General features: G+C 40.1%; 1 protein-coding gene across 3 annotated transcripts in view; it reads left to right on the top strand.

Moving 5' to 3' along the window:
• Positions 1-21,647, top strand: part of fsd1l (fibronectin type III and SPRY domain containing 1-like) — a 73,528-nt gene that overhangs the window by 34,398 nt on the left and 17,483 nt on the right. For 2 of the 3 annotated variants that reach the window (XM_072281823.1, XM_072281821.1), the window contains 4 exons: positions 11,497-11,706; positions 14,708-14,806; positions 16,911-17,040; positions 18,267-18,299. In XM_072281823.1, coding sequence (XP_072137924.1) covers positions 11,497-11,706; positions 14,708-14,806; positions 16,911-17,040; positions 18,267-18,299 — 472 coding nt within the window. The remainder of the gene's footprint in view (positions 1-11,496; positions 11,707-14,707; positions 14,807-16,910; positions 17,041-18,266; positions 18,300-21,647) is intronic. The other variant, XM_072281822.1, reaches the window with a different exon arrangement.

Raw genomic sequence — 21,647 nt, 5'->3', positions numbered from 1 at the left:
GCTTTTAGCACCATTGGCCTTCATAAATCAAAGTATTCAGTACAAGAGTTGGGGTGTTATGTTGAAGTTGTATAGAATGTTGGTGAGCCCTAATATAGAGTATTGTGTGCAGTTTGGTCAGCTACCTACAGGAAAGCTATCAATAAGATTGAAAGAGCAGAGAAAACTTATAAGGTTGTTGTCGGGACTTGGCAACCTGAGTTACAGGGAAAGGTTGAGTAGGTTAAGTCATTTCTCCATGGAGCATAAGATAATGAGGGAAGATTTGATGAAGGTATACAAAATTATAGAGTATGTGCAAGCAGGTTTCTTCCACTGAGATTGGATGAGACTAAAGCTAGAGGTTGTGGGCTAAGGTTTAAATGGAACATGAGGGGAGACTTTACTCAGAGGGTGGTAAAAGTGTTGAACTAGTGGCCAGTGTGGTGGATGTGGGTTTGATTTCAACATTTGAGAGAGATTTTGACGGTAGGGGTATGGAAAGCTGTGGTCCAGGTGCAGGGCGAAGTGATAGGCAAAATAATAGTTTGGCACAGACTGAATAGCCTTCAGGGCCTGTTTCTGTCCTAGGGTGTTCTATAACTCCATGACCTGTAATGTAGTTCCATAAATACTATCCATCTGCAAATGCTTGTTTGCTTTTTTATTTAGAGATGCAGTATGGAATAGGTGCCTCTGGACCTTTGAACCACGCCACCCAGCAATCCCTGACAACCCTGATTTAACGCTAATGTAATCCAGGGAGAATTTACAAAGATCATTTAACCTACCCTGTACTACTTTTGACTGTGGGAGGAAACTGGAGCACCCGTAGAAACCCCATACATTCCACAGGGAGGGCGCTGGGATTGAACTCCAAACTCTGCCCTGAGCTGTGATGGTGTTGCACTATCTGCTACACTACCATGACACCCAATAGTTGCGTATTGGTTTGCTCAGTTTGTACAATTGTTCATTAAAATCTTGAGAAGAAATAAACTTTGATATTGTATTAGCCAAGGCATCCGTTAGTCTTGCGAGACCATGGATCTGCGCCTAGAAAGTCTTCACTCTCCAGGGCGCAGGCCTGGACAAGGTTGTATGGAAGACCAGCAGTTGCCCATGCTGCAAGTCTCCCCTCTCCACGACACCAATGTTGTCCAAGGGAAGGGCGCTAAGGACCCATACAGCTTGGCACTAGTGTCATTGCAGAGCAATGTGTGATTAAGTGCCTTGCTCAAGGACACAACATGTTGCCTCGGCTGGGGCTGAAACTCACGACCTTCAGGTCGCTAGTCCAATGCCTTAACCACCTGGCCACGTGCCCACACTATGGCATTAAGTGGCCATTTTTTTAGATCTGTGTCCATTTCATCCTGAGAAAATAAGGTAATTATGAATCAAGTGAATTGTTGAGGCCATGTGAGTATGCACATCGTAATCTGTGAATTCCATAATGTATGACAGAAATGTTCCTGGATGCTGGGGAACTAGTGCCGTTGATGGAGCTGGGAGAATTTACATCTTTCTGCAGTTTTTTTTCTGATTCTGCACAGTGGTCCCTCCGTACCAGTTGGGGATGCAACCAGTTAGAATACTCTTCACGATTCATCTGTAGAAATTGCGAGTACGTTTGGTGCTATACCAATTCTTCTCAAACTCTTAATGAAATACAGTCGCTGTTGTGCTGCCTTTGTAATTACATCCAATGTGTTGGGGCCTGCAGACTCTGCTAGAGGTACAGGCATCCGATTCAATCTCATTCAGAATTGTTTTTTTTTTGCCCTTAAAACATGTCGTACCTGGACTTCATAGAAACCATAGAAACTACAGCTAGAAACAGGCCCTTTGGCCCTTCTTGGCTGTGCCGAACCATTTTCTGCCTAGTCCCACTGACCTGCACACGGACCATATCCCTCCATATACCTCCCATCCATGTATCTGTCCAATTTATTCTTAAATGTTAAAAAAGAACCTGCATTTACCACCTCATCTGGCAGCTCATTCCATACTCCCACCACTCTCTGTGTGAAGAAGCCCCCCCTAATGTTCCCTTTAAACTTTTCCCCCCTCACCCTTAACCCATGTCCTCTGGTTTTTTACTCCCCTTGCCTCAGTGGAAAAAGCCTGCTTGCATTCACTCTATCTATACCCATCATAATTTTATATACCTCTATCAAATCTCCCCTCATTCTTCTACGCTCCAGGGAATAAAGTCCAAACATATTCAACCTTTCTCTGTAACTGAGTTTCTCAAGTCCCGGCAACATCCTTGTAAACCTTCTCTGCACTCTTTCAATCTTATTTATATCCTTCCTGTAATTTGGTGACCAAAACTGAACACAATACTCCAGATTCAGCCTCACCAATGCCTTATACAACCTCATCATAACATTCCAGCTCTTATACTCAATACTTAGATTAATAAAGGCCAATGTACCAAAAGCTCTCTTTACGACCCTATCTACCTGTGACGACACTTTTAGGGAATTTTGTATCTGTATTCCCAGATCCCTCTGTTCCACTGCACTCCTCAGTGCCTTACCATTAACCCTGTATGTTCTACGTTGGTTTGTCCTTCCAATGTGCAATACCTCACACTTGTCAGTATTAAACTCCATCTGCCATTTTTCAGCCCATTTTTCCAGATGGTCCAAGTCCCCCTGCAGGCTCTGAAAACCTTCCTCACTGTCTACTACACCTCCAATCTTTGTATCATCAGCAAACTTGCTGATCCAATTTATCACATTATCATCCAGATCATTGATATAGATGACAAATAACAATGGACCCAGCACTGATCCCTGTGGCACACCACGAGTCACAGGCCTCCACTCAGAAAAGCAATTCTCTACCACCACTCTCTGGCTTCTTCCATCGAGCCAATGTCTAATCCAATTTACCACCTCTCCATGTATACCTAGCGACTGAATTTTCCTAACTAACCTCCCATGCGGGACCTTGTCAAAGACCTTACTGAAGTCCATGTAGACAATATCCACTGCCTTCCCTTCAACCACTTTCCTGGTAACCTCCTCGAAAAACTCCAACAGATTGGTCAAACATGACCTACCATGCACAAAGCCATGTTGACTCTCCCTAATAAGCCCCTGTCTATCCAAATGCTTGTAGATTCTGTCCCTTAGTACTCCCTCCAATAACTTACCTACTACTGACGTTAAACTCACTGGCCTATAATTTCCCGGATTACTTTTCGATCCTTTTTTAAACAACAGAACAACATGAACCACTCTCCAATCCTCCGGCACTTCACCCGTAGACAGCGACATTTTAAATATTTCAGCCAGGGCCCCTGCAATTTCAACACTAGTCTCCTTCAAGGTCCGAGGGAACACCCTGTCAGGTCCCGGGGATTTATCCACTTCAATTTTCCTCAAGACAGCAAGCACCTCCTCCTTTTCAATCTGTACAGTTTCCATGGTCTCACTACTTGATTCCCTCAATTCCATAGATTTCATGCCAGCTTCCTTAGTAAATACAGACGCAAAAAACCTATTTAAGATCTTCCCCATTTCCTTTGGTTCCGCACAAAGCCGACCACTCTGATCTTCAAGAGGACCAATTTTATCCCTTACAATCCTTTTGCTCTTAATATACTTGTAAAAGCTCTTTGGATTATCCTTCACTTTGACTGCCAAGGCAACCTCATGTCTTCTTTTAGCCCTCCTGATTTCTTTCTTAAGTATTTTCTTGCACTTTTTATACTCCTCAAGCACCTGATTTACCCCCTGTTTCCTATACATTTCATACAACTCCCTCTTCTTTATCAGAGATGCAATATCCCTTGAGAACCAAGGTTCCTTATTCCTATTCAATTTGCCTTTAATCCTGACAGGAACATACAAACCCTGCACTCTCAAAATTTCCCCTTTGAAGGCTTCCCACCTACCAATCACATCTTTGCCAGAGAACAACCTGTCCCAATCCACGCTTTTTAGATCCTTTCTCATTTCTTCAAATTTGGCCTTCTTCCAGTTCAGAACCTCAACCCTAGGACCAGATCTATCCTTGTCCATGATCAAATTGAAACTAATGGTGTTATGATCACTGGAACCAAAGTGCTCCCCTACACAGACTTCTGTCACTTGCCCTAATTCGTTTCCTAAGAGGAGATCCAATATTGCATCCCCTCTAGTTGGTCCCTCTATATACTGATTTAGAAAACTTTCCTGAACACATTTTACAAACTCTATACCATCTAGACCCCTAACAGTATGGGAGTCCCAATCAATGTATGGAAAATTAAAATCCCCTACCACCATAAATTTATGTTTCCTGCAGTTGCCTGCTATCTCTCTGCAGATTTGCTCTTCCAAGTCTCTTTGACTATTGGGTGGTTTGTAATACAATCCCACTAATGTGGCCATACCTTTCCTGTTTCTCAGCTCCACCCATAAGGACTCAGTAGACAAGCCCTCTAATCTGTCCTGCCTGAGCACTGCTATAATATTTTCCCTAACAAGCAATGCTACTCCCCCACCTTTCATTCCTCTGCCTCGATCACATCTGAAACATCGGAACCCTGGAATATTAAGCTGCCAGTCCTGCCCCTCCTGTAGCCAAGTTTCACTAATTGCTACAACATCATAATTCCACGTGTCAATCCACGCCCTCAACTCATCCGCCTTCCCCGCAATACTCCTAGCATTGAAATATATACACCTCAGAAGATTTTTACCACCACTCACAACCTTTCTATCAGCGAATTTGTTTAAACTTTCAATATCATTTATTTTCATGTATGGTTCTGGATCCCCGGTCTTGAATCCCACAGATCTAGCCCTCAGCAGACTACGAATCTTCTGGTTCATCCACGGCTTTTGGTTTAGTATGTCCAGTATGTTGCTGCAGGTCTACCCAATCAGGGAGTTGCTTGTTGACAGAGAAACTGAAGGAGCTGGACTTGGTGAGGACCTTGTTGCTACCTGCAACAGAGAGGTGTCGGAGATGGTGCGTGAACTTGGCGTGCAGTTTTGATAGCGAGTGCAAGACCAGTTTATTTGTGAATGGTGGGGTAGCTGCATGGCAACTTTTCTCAGCCATCCGAGAGAGGTGTCAGAGGTGGTATGGCACGGTGTTCATGCTGGTGTGCTCTCCAGGTTTACTTGGCAGGAGACGAGCTGTATCATGTCCGATTGCAGACTGCTGCAATGTTCGTGGACTCGGGGACTTGACTTTTTTTTTGTCTGACTATATTTTATGCGATATTCTATCAAATACCTTTTGAAAATTCATATTTATATTTTCTGGTTTCCTCACTTACCCTGGTGAATACATTCTTAAACATTTGGATTTGTCAAATATGGTGATTACTTAAAAAACTAGTTATAATTTTTCAAGTGTTTTGGCACAGTTTCTGAACAATGGGTTCTAGCATCTTGCTGACAAATTATTAGGCCACCTGTACTTCCAATTTCTTATTTTTCTGTTCCTTCCTTGAATGTTGTTAAAATTTGCTTCCTTCTGCTGGGACTTCCAGAATCTTGGGAATTTTTATAGGTTACTACCATGTTTGCAGTCATTCCTTTTCACATCCTGGGTTCGGGGCTATATTGCCTAAGGAACTTGGCTGGTTCTAAATTAATTTCTCGAATACATTCTCCTTAATGATATCAATAAGTTAAAATTATTGATTTCCTTTAATTTCATTGCATGTTTGTTTTACTGAAACGGTTTAACCCGGCCAATTAATTCATTCCCTTTTAGTTGCTTTGAGGCCCACTTTTTTATTGCTGCATTTTTACACTGTTGTAGAAATATTTGCATATTTCGCTTGCTAATTAGTTTCATATGTCCTGTCCATTTTTGTACATTACTTGAAATGCTGTCACTCCCCCAGTTTGATACCAGTGTTCAATTAACTGCTAATGCATCACCTTGCATTTTTATTTGCCAATGGAAAGTACAGTTTAGAATCTCATCTTTGCCTGCCATTATCCACCAGAAAACCTGTTAACTTCTCAAATCTCCAGGAACTATCTCCACCTTTATTCTCCACCCTCTTGATTCTATCTGCTTTTTTTCGCCTCTGGGCTACTTTCAATATATCTCTCATCCATCTGTGTCTCCCAACTGCATCCCTCTTCAATGTGGCTCCATCTCCCCATCATCCTTCACCCTCTGCAGTCCATCTTTCCCCTACTGGCCCCGTTCACCCCCCCCCCACCCCTCACCTCCTTTTATACTGCTTATCTTCCCTCTCCACACTCAGCCCTGATGTAGAATTTCAAATATTGACAGTACCATTACCCCTACTCAACCTGCTGACTTCCTTCAGATTCCAGCATCTGCAATCTCTTCTGTCTCCAATTTCTTGAGACTCGTGTGGCTCCAGGACACACAGTTTCCAGAAAAATATTCTAAATAGATTCCATGAACACTAGCTAAACACTAGCCTGCTTTTGTCAATTATATGTGTCGTCCCTCCCTCTATAAATTTAAAATTCCTCAATAATTATTGTTTTAGATTTGACCAGAAGATCTAGGAACAGAATTAGGCCATTTGGCCCATCGGGTTTGCTCCGCCACTTCATCATGGCTGACACAGTTTCCCTCTCAGCCCCAGTCTCCTGCCTTCTCCCCATATCCCTTCATGCCCTGACTAGACAAGAACCTACCAACCTCTGCCTTAAATATATTGTATATAAAGACTTGGCTTCCACAGCTGCCTGTGGCAACGAATTTGACAGATTCACCACTCTCTGGCTAAGGAATTCTTCCTCATTTCTATTCTAAAAGGATGCCCCTCTATTCTGAAGCTGAATCCTCTGGTCTTAGACTCTCCCACCATAGGAAACATCCTCTCCACATCCACGCTCTCAAGACCTTTCAGTATTCAACAGTTTTCAATAAAGACGCTCCTCGTTCTTTTGAATTTTAATGAATCTAGGCCCAGGGCCATCTTCATATGACAAGCCATTCAATGCTGGAATCGTTTTTGTGAACCTCCTCTGAACTCTCTCCAGTTTCAGCACATCCTTACTAAAATAAGGAGCCCATAACTGCTCAAGTAAGGTCTCACCAGTGCTTCATAAAGTCTCAACATTATATCCTTGCTTTATATTCTAGTTGTAGCAAATACAAACCCCATTTCCAGAAAAGTTGGGATATTTTCCAAAATGCAATAAAAACAAAAATCTGTGTTATGTTAATTCACATGAGCCTTTATTTATCTGACAAAAGTACAAAAAAAAGATTTTCAGTAGATTTACTGACCAACCTAATTGTATTTTGTAAACATACACAAATTTAGAATTTGATGACTGCAACACACTCAACAAAAGTTGGGACAGAGTTAAAATAAGATTGAAAAGTGCACAGAATATTCAAGTAACACTGGTTTAGAAACATAGAAAATAGGTGCAGGAGTAGGCCATTCGGCCCTTTGAGCCTGCACCGCCATTTATTATGATCATGGCTGATCATCCAACTCAGAACCCCGCCCCAGCCTTCCCTCCATACCCCCTGATCCCCGTAGCCACAAGGGCCATATCTAACTCCTTCTTAAATATAGCCAATGAACTGGCCTCAACTGTTTCCTGTGGCAGAGAATTCCACAGATTCACCACTCTCTGTGTGAAGAAGTTTTTCCTAATCTCAGTCCTAAAAGGCTTCCCCTTTATCCTCAAACTGTGACCCCTTGTTCTGGACTTCCCCAACATCGGGAACAATCTTCCTGCATCTAGCCTGTCCAATCCCTTTAGGACTTTATACGTTTCAATCAGATCCCCCCTCAATCTTCTAAATTCCAACGAGTACAAGCCCAGTTCATCCAGTCTTTCTTCATATGAAAGTCCTGCCATCCCAGGAATCAATCTGGTGAACCTTCTTTGTACTCCCTCTATGGCAAGGATGTCTTTCCTCAGATTAGGGGACCAAAACTGCACACAATACTCCAGGTGTGGTCTCACCAAGGCCTTGTACAACTGCAGTAGTACCTCCCCGCTCCTGTACTCGAATCCTCTCGCTATAAATGCCAGCATACCATTCGCCTTTTTCACCGCCTGCTGTACCTGCATGCCCACTTTCAATGACTGGTGTATAATGACACCCAGGTCTCGTTGCACCTCCCCTTTTCCTAATCAGCCACCATTCAGATAATAATCTGTTTTCCTATTTTTGCCACCAAAGTGGATAACTTCACATTTATCCACATTAAATTGCATCTGCCATGAATTTGCCCACTCACCCAACCTATCCAAGTCACTCTGCATCCTCTTAGCATCCTCCTCATAGCTAACATTGCCACCCAACTTCGTGTCATCCGCAAACTTGGAGATGCTGCATTTAATTCCCTCATCCAAGTCATTAATATATATTGTAAACAACTGGGGTCCCAGCACTGAGCCTTGCGGTACCCCACAAGTCACCGCCTGCCATTCTGAAAAGGTCCCATTTATTCCCACTCTTTGCTTCCTGTCTGCTAACCAATTCTCCATCCACATCAATACCTTACCCCCAATACCGTGTGCTTTAAGTTTGCACACTAATCTCCTGTGTGGGACCTTGTCAAAAGCCTTTTGAAAATCCAAATATACCACATCCCCTATCCACTCTACTAGTTACATCCTCAAAAAATTCTATGAGATTCATCAGACATGATTTTCCTTTCACAAATCCATGCTGACTTTGTCTGATCATTTCACCGCTTTCCAAATGTGCTGTTATCACATCCTTGATAACTGACTCCAGCAGTTTCCCCACCACTGACGTTAGGCTAACCGGTCTGTAGTTCCCCGGTTTCTCTCTCCCTCCTTTTTTAAAAAGTGGGGTTACATTAGCCACCCTCCAATCCTCAGGAACTAGTCCAGAATCTAACGAGTTTTGAAAAATTATCACTAATGCATCCACTATTTCTTGAGCTACTTCCTTAAGCACTCTAGGATGCAGACCATCTGGCCCTGGGGATTTATCTGCCTTCAATCCCTTCAATTTACCTAACACCACTTCCCTACTAACATGTATTTCGCTCAGTTCCTCCATCTCACTGGACCCTCTGTCCCCTACTATTTCTGGAAGATTATTTATGTCCTCCTTAGTGAAGACAGAACCAAAATAGTTATCCAGTTGGTCTGCCATGTCCTTGCTCCCCATAATCAATTCACCTGTTTCTGTCTGTAGGGGACCTACATTTGTCTTTACCAGTCTTTTCCTTTTTACATATCTATAAAAGCTTTTACAGTCAGTTTTTATGTTCCCTGCCAGTTTTCTCTCATAATCTTTTTTCCCCTTCCTAATTAAGCCCTTTGTCCTCCTCTGCTGAACTCTGAATTTCTCCCAGTCCTCAGGTGAGCCACTTTCTCTGGCTAATTTGTATGCTTCTTCTTTGGAATTGATACTATCCCTAATTTCTCTTGTCAGCCACGGGTGCACTACCTTCCTTGATTTATTCTTTTGCCAAACTGGGATGAACAATTGTTGTAGTTCATCCATGCAACCTTTAAATGCTTGCCATTGCATATCCACCGTCAATCCTTTAAGTGTCATTTGCCAGTCTATCTTAGCTAATGCACGTCTCATACCTTCAAAGTTACCCCTCTTTAAGTTCAGAACCTTTGTTTCTGAATTAACTATGTCACACTCCATCTTAATGAAGAATTCCACCATATTATGGTCACTCTTACCCAAGGGGCCTCTCACGACAAGATTGCTAATTAACCCTTCCTCATTGCTCAAAACCCAGTCCAGAATAGCCTGCTCTCTAGTCGGTTCCTCGATATGTTGGTTCAAAAAACCATCCCGCATACATTCCAAGAAATCCTCTTCCTCAGCACCTTTACCAATTTGGTTCACCCAATCTACATGTAGATTGAAGTCACCCATTATAACTGCTGACTCCACGTTAAGCAGGCTAATTGGTAGCAGGTGAGGTATCATGACTGGGTATAAAAGTAGCGTCCATCAAAGGCTGTCTTTGCAAGCAAGGATGGGTCGTGGCTCACCCCTTTGTGCCAAAATTTGTGAGAGAATTGTTAGTCAGTTCAAAAGGAGCATTTCTCAACGCAAGATTGCAGAGAATTTAGGTCTTTCAACATCTACAGTACATAATATTGTGAAAAGATTCAGAGAATTCAGAGACATCCCAGTGCGTAAAGGGCAAGGTCAGAAACCACTGTTGAATGCGCGTGATCTTCGGGCCCTCAGGCGGCACTGCCTAAGAAGCCGTCATGCTACTGTGACAATCATAGCCACCTGGGCTCGGGAGTACTTCGGAAAACCATTGTCAGTCAACACAGTCCGTCGCTGCATCCAGAAATGCAACTTGAAACTGTATTATGCAAGGAGGAAGCCATACATCAACTCTATGCAGAAACACCAGCGAGTTCTCAGGGCCCGAGCTCATCTCAGATGGACCGAAAGGCTGTGGAGCCGTGTACAGTGGTCAGATGAGTCCACATTTCAGCTATTTTTTGGAAAAAACGGGCGTTGAGTTCTCCGTGCCAAAGATGAAAACGACCATCCAGATTGTTATCAGCAAAAGGTGCAAAAGCCAGCATCTCTGATATGGGGGTGCATCAGTGCCCGCGGCATGGGTGAGTTGCATGTATGTGAAGGTACCATTGACTCTGAGGCGTATATATGGATTTTAGAGAGACATATGTTGCCATCAAGGCGACATCTCTTCCCGGGACGTCCATGCTTATTTCAGCAGGACAATGCCAGACCACATTCTGCATGGGCTACAACAGCGTGGCTTTGTAGACACACAGTGCGTGTGCTTGACTGGCCTGCTGCCAGTCCAGATCTATCTCCTATTGAAAATGTATGGCGCATCATGAAGAGGAGAATCAGACAACGGAGACCACGGACTGTTGAGCAGCTGAAGTCTTATATCAAGCAAGAATGGACAAAATTTCCAATTGCAAATCTACTACAATTAGTATCCTCAGTTCCAAAACGATTAAAAAGTGTTATTAAAAGGAAAGGTGATGTAACACAATGGTAAACATGCTTCTGTCCCAACTTTTGTTGAGTGTGTTGCAGCCATCAAATTCTAAATTTGTGTATGTTTACAAAATACAATTAAGTTGGTCAGTAAAACTATTGAAAATCTTTTCTTTGTACTTTTGTCAGTTAAATAAAGGTTCACGTGAATTAACATCACAGATTTTTGTTTTTATTGCATTTTGGAAAATATCCCAACTTTTCTGGAAATGGGGTTTGTATATTGTATTTGCTACAAGCTTTCTTTGTTGATTAATTCTCTCTCCAATTTGTTGCTCTTCCTCTAAGGGGGCTTATTTAACCACTCCTATCTGTGTGTTGCCCCTTCTTCTGCCCTAAGAATATTCCTTACTACTGACCTTGTCATCTTCTGTTATTATCAGATCTGCTGCCCCTCTATCTCAGCTCTTTAAATTGAGAAATTATTACTCAAATTTATTGTCCCAAGAATTACTGTCATTTATATATTTAGAAGTTGTTGATTATTTAATAATGTATTATTTATTAAAACTGAATGACTGATGTGAATGTTATGTCTAACTTTACCCACAGTCCCACGAGCTCCTGTGATAGATCCGGCTGATTGTTTAGTTGCTGATAATTGTGTGACTGTAGTATGGAGCATGCCAGAAGATGATAAAAAGATTGATCATTACATATTAGAATACAGAAAAACCAACTATGAAGGACCTCCCAGAGTTAAAGAAGAAAGGAGCTGGGATGCCATTGATCACATCAATACTACTGAACACACACTTTCAGGTCATATCTGTGTTTTAAACCTGCAATGTAATGTATGTGCAAAAAGTGCTGGGGATCAGTTTAGTGATTGGTCTATTAGATGCTCTGAATATTGGAGTGGCCATTCTATTATAGGTTTTCTGTCAGTACATGGTTGTCTTGTTATCTGGTCATTTAACTTAATTCAAGAAATTTAATAGGTATGGATACAAAATGCTGGAGGAACTCAGCAGGCCAGACAGCATCTATGGAAAAAAATTACAATTGACATTTGGGCTGAGATCCTGCCAAATGGTCTCGGCCTGAAATGTCAGCTGTTCTTTTTTCCCATAGATGCTGCCTGGCCTGCTAAGTTGCTCCAGCATTTTGCTTGGATTTCCAGCATCTGCAGATTTTCTCTTGTTTTTAGTTATTTGCTGAAAGTACTGTGGATTAATTAACCTTGTCATCCTCTTGAAAAAATACTTCTCTTTACCCCAACTTCATATTTTTTTTAAAATGCAGGTTTGAAAGAATCTATCTTGTGCTTGGAAAACCCTTAGCAGGATTCCAAGATTGGGTTGTGTGATTAACCTTGGACAGTGACAGTGCTAATATGTGTTACTTTCAGTTGGGTGGAGAAAAGTAACAGTGGCACACTTTTCAGTTTGGCATAGCAAAAGTCTGATCTTATCATGAGAGGCATCCATATTTTCTATGAAAAACATTCTCTGTGCTCAAGATTCTTTAAACAATTATGTTGTTATGAGCTGTAGTCATTGCAATCATTATAGAAAATGTAGCACCAAGTTTATGAATGGATTCCATGAACAAGAATGTAGTGATTTGTTCTAGTAATGCTGTTTGTAAAGTAATAGCAACAGTTTTTTCAGCAAAACTTCAGCTAATAGCTATAATGTGGATTATTTTGATATGTACCTTAGAAAACAGATGGGGCCATGGTACAATATTTAATCAAAAAGGCACCCCAATACTTCATAGTTAATGTAGGACTGAAGTGTGAGCTTAAGTTTTGTATCTGCATTGCTGAAATTAAACTTGAATCCCCCCCAACCCAGAGTGTTACTACTGAGCAAAGTATTCCTGATGCACATTGTAGGTGACCTCATATTACAGCCATTCTGATAATGGAACTGACATAGCACTATACAAAAATTTGAGACGTGAAATAAAATTTGCATTTACAGAATTTATGTAAGAAAATGTAAATAGATAAAATAAAAATACTTGCATCTCTCAGTTCTTGATTTATGCATATATTATACAGCTTTATGGAACATTGCAGTACAGAACATATTCTAGGAGCGCAACCATCTCCTCACGCCATCCCCTCTTCCCAACATTCCAAAATAATGTTGACATTGCCTGTATTCCACAAAAAAATAACATTATAAATAGTTTTTTTTTGATACAGGGTATGAACAAGATGCTTCAGAAGTGAATTGGAGGTAGTAGGACTCTAATCAAGGCACCTAAGGATTTGTCCTTTTCCCACTTCATCTAAATATCAGTGGTAAATAGCTGGTTGCAGAGATCTGGCTGCGGATTTGATCTTGCATTCTGACAAAATAATACTTTTCATATAAGTCCAGTGTAACTGTTCACTCTATTGAGATGGATTTTAAATTTCCCAGCTTGTTTACACAGTTAAAAGCTGGCAGCATATGTTTTCCCTTTCCATTATGGTCAAAATGTCGATTGGTTTTTGGAGTGTGCAATCCTTGAATCAGGATTGCTTTAGATCTATTTTTGCAATATAGAAGGACTGCTGGCACTATTCATTAAATTCAGATTTTCTCCAATAAATTTATATATGGATTCGCTGCAAAGAAAAGAAAAGCACTGTACTCTATTCCCTGTAATTCAATCCAAGATATACTTGTGTAAGAGTTATCTATGTAATAAATAAACACAAGAGATTCTGCAGATGCTGGAAATCCAAAGCAACACACAATGCTGGAGAAACTCAGCAGGTCAGGCAGCAACTAGGAAAATGAATGAACAATCAGTGTTTCAAGCCAAGACCCTTCTTGGAAAGAGAGCAGACACCAGAATAAGGAAGTGTGGAGAGGGGAAGGAGAACAAATTAGAAGATCATAAAAGAAGCAGGTGGGTGGGTGGGGGGGGGGGGAGTAAGAAGATAGATGGAAAAGGTAAAAGACTACAGAGGGAGAGGAGAGTGGACCATGGGAGAAAAAGGAAAGAAAAGTTGATAGTTTGGTGAAAAGAGGCAAGAGTGGCTTCAGAGTGCGAAATTGGAGGGGGAGAATGGAAAAATTACTAGAAGTGGGAGAAATCAATGCTACCATAAGTTAGAGATAGCAATGTTGGAGGAGATGAATATTGAGTAATTTCAGTAACTTTCCCCCTCCCTGTTCCCCCTTCAATTCCCCACTCTGTCTGCCCCCATTTACCTTTCCCCTCACCTACTTGTCACCACCTCCTGATGGCTCTCTTCCTTCTCTTTCTCCCATAGTCTACTCAACTCTCATCAGATTCCTTCTTCTCTAGCCCTTTACCCTTTCCACCTATCACCTCCCAACTTCTTACTTCGTCACCCCATTCCCCACCCACGGTTTCACCTATCACCTTCTAACGTACCCCTTCTCTTCCCCCCCCCACCTTATTCTGGCATCTTCCCCTTTTCCAGTCCTGATGAAGGGTCTTGGCCTAAAATATTGACTGTTTATTAATTTTCATACACACTATCTGACCTGAATTCTTCCGGCATTTTGTGTGTAATGAAAAGCAGGTTAACTGCTCTTAGTTTTGATGTATTCTGAATTGTCAAAAAACAATCAAAACCAGATTACATTTCAATTTGTAAGTAGTTTTAGCATCCCTACCAAGAATAAATCAAAAGGGGGAATATTTTGGTGTCCTGTTGAATAGGAAGGCTCATTAAGGTAATGAGACATAATGGGGGGAAAAAAGCCGCAAAGCTGGAGGAGAATGTTCATATCTACATGTTATGCTAATGGATGTGGAACATTGTTGACTCACAGTGGTCTTTGTTCTTCAGGATTAAAGTTTGAATCCAAATATATGAATTTTCGAATAAGGGCATGCAATAAGGCCGTGGCAGGAGACTATTCTGAGCCAATAACCTTGGAAACGAAAGGTGATCTGCTTGTATTTATTCCTAATTATTAAATTATAGGACTTTTATTTTTAAAAACTGCTATTTTAGATTAATTCCCAAAGGATTGCACAGTGTCTATGCACAGAGTGAAATATCAATCTTGCTGCTTGAAGTCCTCAGTAATGACCTTTTCCTCCCAATTGGCTGATACTATTGGGCATGAGTTTAGACAATATCCACCAAAATATTATGCAGTCTTATTAAAGAGTGCAAGCTGGCAATTTTAAGTGTGAAACTGCCCATTGCTGATTTATAGAGGAGAAAAGGTTCCTACAATACATTTCAAGTTGCCCATCAAGCCAAGTACCCATTTTTGCTTGATATTTCCTCTTCCTCTGTCTGAAAGCCCTGAAGTGCCTGAAAATTGATGCTTTGGCTGCTTTGGTCAAGTTTTGCACACTCATTAGTTTTGTTGGACATTCAAGCCTTCTGATAGAACAGAGCTTTAGGAGCATCGAAGGTTTGTATTTTTATTAAATATTTTTATTCCTTTGAGTTACAGTACTGTGCAAAAGTTAGGCACACATAAACATTCTGTAAAGTGAAGATGCTTTTAAAATAGTGAAATTAAAAGTTTCTAAATATTTGAAAAAAATTACTGTGAAAAGAAAACTAAATCAGTTCAATATTTGGTATTACCACCCTTTGCCTTTAAAATTGCATCAATTCTCTTAGGTACACTGTTCTGTTTTATAAGAAAATTGGCTGGTAGTTTGTTTCAAGCATATTGGGGAGCTTGCCATAATTCTTCTGCAGACTTTGGCTGTCTCACTTCTGCCTCTCTAGGTAATCCCAGACAGCCTCAATGATGTTGAGATAAGGGCCCTGTGGAGGCCATACCATCTGTTGCTAAACTCCTTGTTCTTCATTTTTCATTTTGTTTAAGATAGTTTTTTCTGACCTTGGCCGTGTGTTTGGGGTCATTGTCCTGCTGCAGAATGAAGTTGGGACTGATCAGATGCCTCCCTGATGGTATTGCATGATGAAAGAGAATCTGCTTTTATTGATCAACATTGAAGATTCCATTAATTCTGACCAAATCATCAACTCCATTTGCAGACATGCAGCCCCAAACCTGAAGGGAACCTCTGCTGTGCACAGTTGACTACAGACACTCATCTGTGTAGCACTTTCCAGCTCTTATGGACAAACTTCATCCTGTTTGAGCCAAGAATTTAAAATTTTGACTCCTCAGTCCAGAACACTTGCTGCCATTATTCAGCACCCCAGTTGTGTTTTTGTGCATAGATGTGTCTTTTGACTTTGTTTCCACTTCAGAGAAATGGCTTTTTGGGTGCAACTCTTCATGAGGACCACTTCCAGCAAGACTTCTCTGTACTGTAGAGGGGTGTACTTGGGTTCCACTGGTAACTGTGAGTTCAGAACATTTCCAGCCCTCAACCTTGCCTACTTCTTTCTGCTTCTTCAGAAGCGCTTGGATAGCACATCCTGAAACTCCTGTGTACACAAAATTTCTGTGAGTGAGTGAGTGAGAGTGAGATGGAGGGATAGATGCAGGATGACCACCTTATGCATTATTGCTATGCTCACTTTTGCCATGGTGGAAGAATTGATGATTAAACTGTCACATCTGCCGCACCTCCACCTTTTAATTTACTTATTTTTCGCCCAGTTTGATTCCTTCCACACCTTTTTCTTTTTTATTTAATCAGTTTAGTTGATTTAACTCATTACATCATTGATTATTACCATCCTGTCTGTTATCTTTGTTTAATCATGCACTGGGCTATTTAACTACAAAGTAATTAAGTTGTTATTTGAAAAGTAGTCTATTACTAAATATGTTACTTCCTTTAACAAAATACCAAAGATTCTCTGTAAAATTTAATTTTCTGGAAAATGGATAGAAATCTAAAATTTGTTCTTTTTCACTGACACACTAATGCAGAAGACAAAAAATAAACATCTAAAACAAAATTTATATGAAACATCCAGGGTGCCCAAGACTTTTGCACAGTACTGTAAATCTGAAGATTTGTGATACTTGCTTTAGTGTCTTTTAACTTTATTTTGTGATGACCTAAACATTTGTTTGTCTATTTTTATATTAATTTATTCTCAGGTTTCAACTTTAACTTTGATGCTGCAACTTCACACCAGAACTTAAAAGTTGACGATTTTAGTGTTGAATGGGACTCTTCAGGAGGAAAAGGGCAGGAGAGTAAAATAAAAGGAAAAGAAAATAAGGGCAGGTAATTTTTATTGTATTGTTCATTTAGAATATACCAAAAGTTGCTGATTTACTGCAGTCTTTGACTGTTTTCCAGGACTATGATAGATAGATTTTAATCCCTGGAAAAAAAGGGCTTGGGTTTACATTTTGTAAACACTTGTCCCAATCTGGAAAGCATTTTGGCTTTTTATTTTTAATTATCTGTTGCACAATTTCTACCATGCATATTTCCTAACCTTTGAAAATTTTGGTAACCTATAGAAGTCAATTCAGGGTTTAAGTTATTTCACATTTAGATCAAAACTGCATTCTCAAAATCACACACTTGCATATGGATTGGCTTGTGGAGTTTCAGTAATTGGTTCTCTATTGCCCACTCTCATGCAGTAATATTATATGATCAATATACAATATACAGTGCAACTTCCAATAATCCACTGTCCATTCATTCAGAAATCCCAGTGGTTTAGTATCTGGCTCACTCAACTTGGATTCCCTGTTTCCAGCCCTGACTGTCTTCCTCTCCTTCCCCTACCCTCATTCCCTTCACTCCCCCGTGAGCCTGTCCTCACATTCTCTTCATCCTGTCAACTTCCTGTGGTCCCTAGTACCCCTCACCCCCAACCTCCTTCATGCTCTGCTGCAGCCTTATTTCAACCCACCCACGTATACATGCACAGACACATGCACTCCACCTACCTTTCAAACTCCAGTTTCCCTTGCTCTCTTTAAACTCCACCAGTGACCCACCCCCCCTCCCCTTGAAGTTCAGCTGGGTAGCTGGAAAATTTTACTGAAATCCAATAAAGATAAGTTAATTGTAAGTGTGGAGGTATTAACTGTAATAATGTCAATAGTCCAGAAAATCTGCCTGCTCAGAATTACTAAATCCAGTTTTACTCTGCACTGTGTGGAATGAAGTACATGTACAAATCCTGGAAGTACTAATACCTTTCTCCAATTAATATGCACTTTTGCTTTTATTAAAAAAAAACTTTCAAACTGATATAGCCTGGTTAAAAATTAGGAAAATTATACAAACTTTCTCAGAACTATACTTCTGTAGCGCAATTAAGAAATAGTCCAACGCTGCGATTCATTGGATCTTGTTCCTGCAAGCGAAACCCTTTTTTGTTCACTTGGAATGAAATGTAAAGTAGAATGTGAAAATATGTCCATGTGCAATTTAAAATTTTCCCTAATGTTTACAATGTATTGTGCTAATCCACTTTTCTCATCTCACAGTCGCCAGGTTTCTTTGGTGAAGAGGAACATGAGGTGAAATGTGATAATTGTATAGTTTAATCTTAGCTAATGCCTGTAACTTGCTGATAACCATACTTGTATTTCCTACACTGATGGAAGTATTTTATCCTGTTTCAATTGTCTTCTTTGTTTTGGAATACATCTACTTTGAGCAGGTTGAATTGACAAGACCACTGCTTTATTTATTTAGGGCATTTAAAGCCTAATTTTGTTTGCCTACAGTTAAGGCTGTTTAAATTAGGTGTTTGGCTCCTGATGATATATCAGCAATGTTTCTGGCCCTGCTACATTTAGTTTTCAAAAGCAAATATGAATTGATATCAATATATTTACAAATCCGAGTGAGGTTATCAGTGAAATTTGTTGCAATAAAAATAAAATAGATTGAAATGCTACTAATGCATTGCTTCATACTGCTTAATACATATCTATGAAACCCAAGGAACTGAATTCTAAGAAACAGATAAGTCTGTGTCAAAGGAAATAGAGCACCAAGTGCAGGTCGACCTTCACTAATCTGGCACCATTGGGACCTGAGGAGTGTCGGATTAGTGAAAATGCCGAATTACAGAAGGATCTCATTAAGCATAATCTTTGCGGGATTATCGAAGGAACCGGATTACAGGTAGTCGGATTAGTGAAGGTCGACCTGTATTATTTTTCCTTCTGATGAAATGAGTATTCCTTTGGAGATGTAATAGCTCGTAGGAATGGATTTCAGATTTTTTAAAATTCATCTTTGGGATCTGAGTACTGTTTTCAAGGCTGATATTTATTGCCTATCCATAATTGCCCTTGAGAAGGTGACTTGCTAACTTGTATTACACATGGATCAAGTTTGTCCTAGGTAGATCAAGCATTAACTTGCTAATTCACATCATTTACCTGTTCTGTATAGGTAGGGAATCATGGTTTCTTCCCAAAGTTCAAATTGCAGCATCTTTGCTACCTAATTTTCCTGCTAAAATACCTAAATTGCACTTTTTTTCAATAAACAGAAGATTTGGAGAATTTATAAGGAGAAGCAATCATCATATTGTGACAATATTCATTCATCAGAATTGGAAACTATTACAGACCAGACAAGGCAGTGGGGAAAATGTGATTAAAGAACAGGAAAAGTGCTGGAATATATATAAATATGAAAATGGTAACAGAACACTTAAATATTATGATATGGATAACATGGATTTATGAACAGGAATTTGGTTGACAAATCTTTTAGTTGTATTAGGTTGTAGTTAAGTGAAGAGATAACCACTTAACCATAATTGATGTAGTGCAAACCTACAGAGTATCGTGCATGAGAGTTAAACAAAATTAGAAACGTGGTACTGGCACTACTGAACTGGTTAATGGACAGAAGACAAAAGGTTTCAAATTGGGATACTGTGACTGAAGGGATGCTACAGAGATTGGTGCAGTATCCCTAGCTGTTCACAAACTATATCCATGATTTGGATGAGAATCTCATGTAATGTTTGCATCTGACAAAAAAGCATGTTGGCAATGCAGACCGTAAGGAAAATGCAGAGAGATTTCAAGGGGCAGGTGGATGTAGTATAGATTCATCAAATAACTGGACAAGAACATGGCAGATGGAATATAAGTTAATGTTAAAAGAAAGCAATTAATGGGACAAAAGGTTTGAGTACAAGGGTAGAGATAATACATTCCTACTTTGATTATATAAGCTGTTGGAATATTGTGTACAAGTTTGATCTCTCTTCCAAAGCAAGGATATTGATGGTACAGTACAGCAAAGGTGAACTTGATTCCCAAAATTGGGGTGGGATGGAGATGGTCCTGTGAGGAAAGGTGCACATTTGATTTTGGAAGAATAAGAGGTGATCTCATTACAACATACAAAATTCTTAAGGAACTTGGCAGGGTAGATGCAGAGTTGTTGTTTCCCCTGCTGGACTACTTAAAACTAAGGTTTACAGACTCAACAAGGACTCAGTAATTTGGCACAGAAATGAAAGGTGCTCACCATAGAGTAGTGAATTGAATGTTCTTTATCCAAGCAGGCTGTGAGGCTCACTTGTTAAGTATATTTAAGATTGAAATAGGTAGGTATTTTGATATGGTGCAGGAAAATGACAGAGTTAGTAGATCAGCCGTGATATTTGAATGGAGTTCTAAAAATGGTCTCTTTTTTATAGGATGGAAGGCAGGAATGTGTTTAAAATATACTCATAAGCAATGAGCAGGGAATTTCTGTTCACAGGACTAAGTTATTTGATGGATGAATCCTAAGGCTGCTGCTTTGCATGCCTGTCTTCATTTTCAGCAAGCTTGTTGGAATATGTAATAATATCCTCAATGGTCATATCTACCATGCGCACTAAATACTTGTGTATGATGGTGAATCATTTCCAGAATGCCGTGATCTATTTGCTGCAACTAACCAATTCCTGTTAACTAATTTCATCAGCTTTCCTCAAGCTCTGTTTGTATGCACTTAACACTGTTTAAGTGACTGGTTGTGAATATCAATTAACTTTTTGCGGAATCCCATCCAGAATTACGGGATCAAATTAAATCTCTCTATTTTGGGATAATGTATTTACAATTTTATGACGGAGACCAGCAAGTTGTTAATGACAAAGCAAATCTGGTTAAATTTTAAATGAAGTTGTATTAATTACTCAGATAATATGATTGTGACCTTCAGGGACAATTTTTCCTACAAATCAAACCATATAATTTGCTCTTAAACATAACTTTCAAGTACCCTTTGCATTTCTGTTTTGCTCAGCCCTCCCAACCAGATTGTTTGATACAACTGGAGAAACATTTCTTGCAAGTACAATAATATCATCCTAATCATCCTTAATATCATCCATGCACATCAGGTCAGATGAACTTGTATTTTGGCACACCCATGTAGGTTTCTGTGCCACCATGGCTTTTAATATCTATATAAGTGAGCATGATCATATCAAATAACACAACCTTCTGGTGAAATAAGCCTGATTTAGTATCAATGTTATTGTTGGTATGAGATTCAAGTCTTGTTAAATTAGTTTACATCTTTTGAGAATTAAGAATTCAGAAAATTTAAATTAGCCATTTTTTTGGAGCTTTGACCAGTGACCGATCAGAAGGTCAGCAGCTTGAGAGCAGGGAATTTCGCTCAGGCTTGCTAGCGGAGTAGAAAAGGCAGCAACTCGTGGCAGTTGTTCTTTTGGAGCTCAGACCGATGACCAATCTGCATTTGGGATTGATTAGCAGGTTCAAATTAAAGGCAGGCAGGCAGGAGCAAGTGCAGTGGCCATCATAGGAGTGGATGGTTAGAGTGGTGATTTTGAGACTTTAGCTTTTCAAGATTTCAGTGAGGAGAAGCTTCAGTCATGG

Source organism: Mobula birostris, chromosome 17, assembly GCF_030028105.1.
Source record: "Mobula birostris isolate sMobBir1 chromosome 17, sMobBir1.hap1, whole genome shotgun sequence".
NCBI lineage: Eukaryota > Metazoa > Chordata > Chondrichthyes > Myliobatiformes > Myliobatidae > Mobula > Mobula birostris.
The sequence above is the reverse complement of the archived record's forward strand: the minus strand, read 5'-3'. Positions and strand labels throughout refer to the sequence as shown.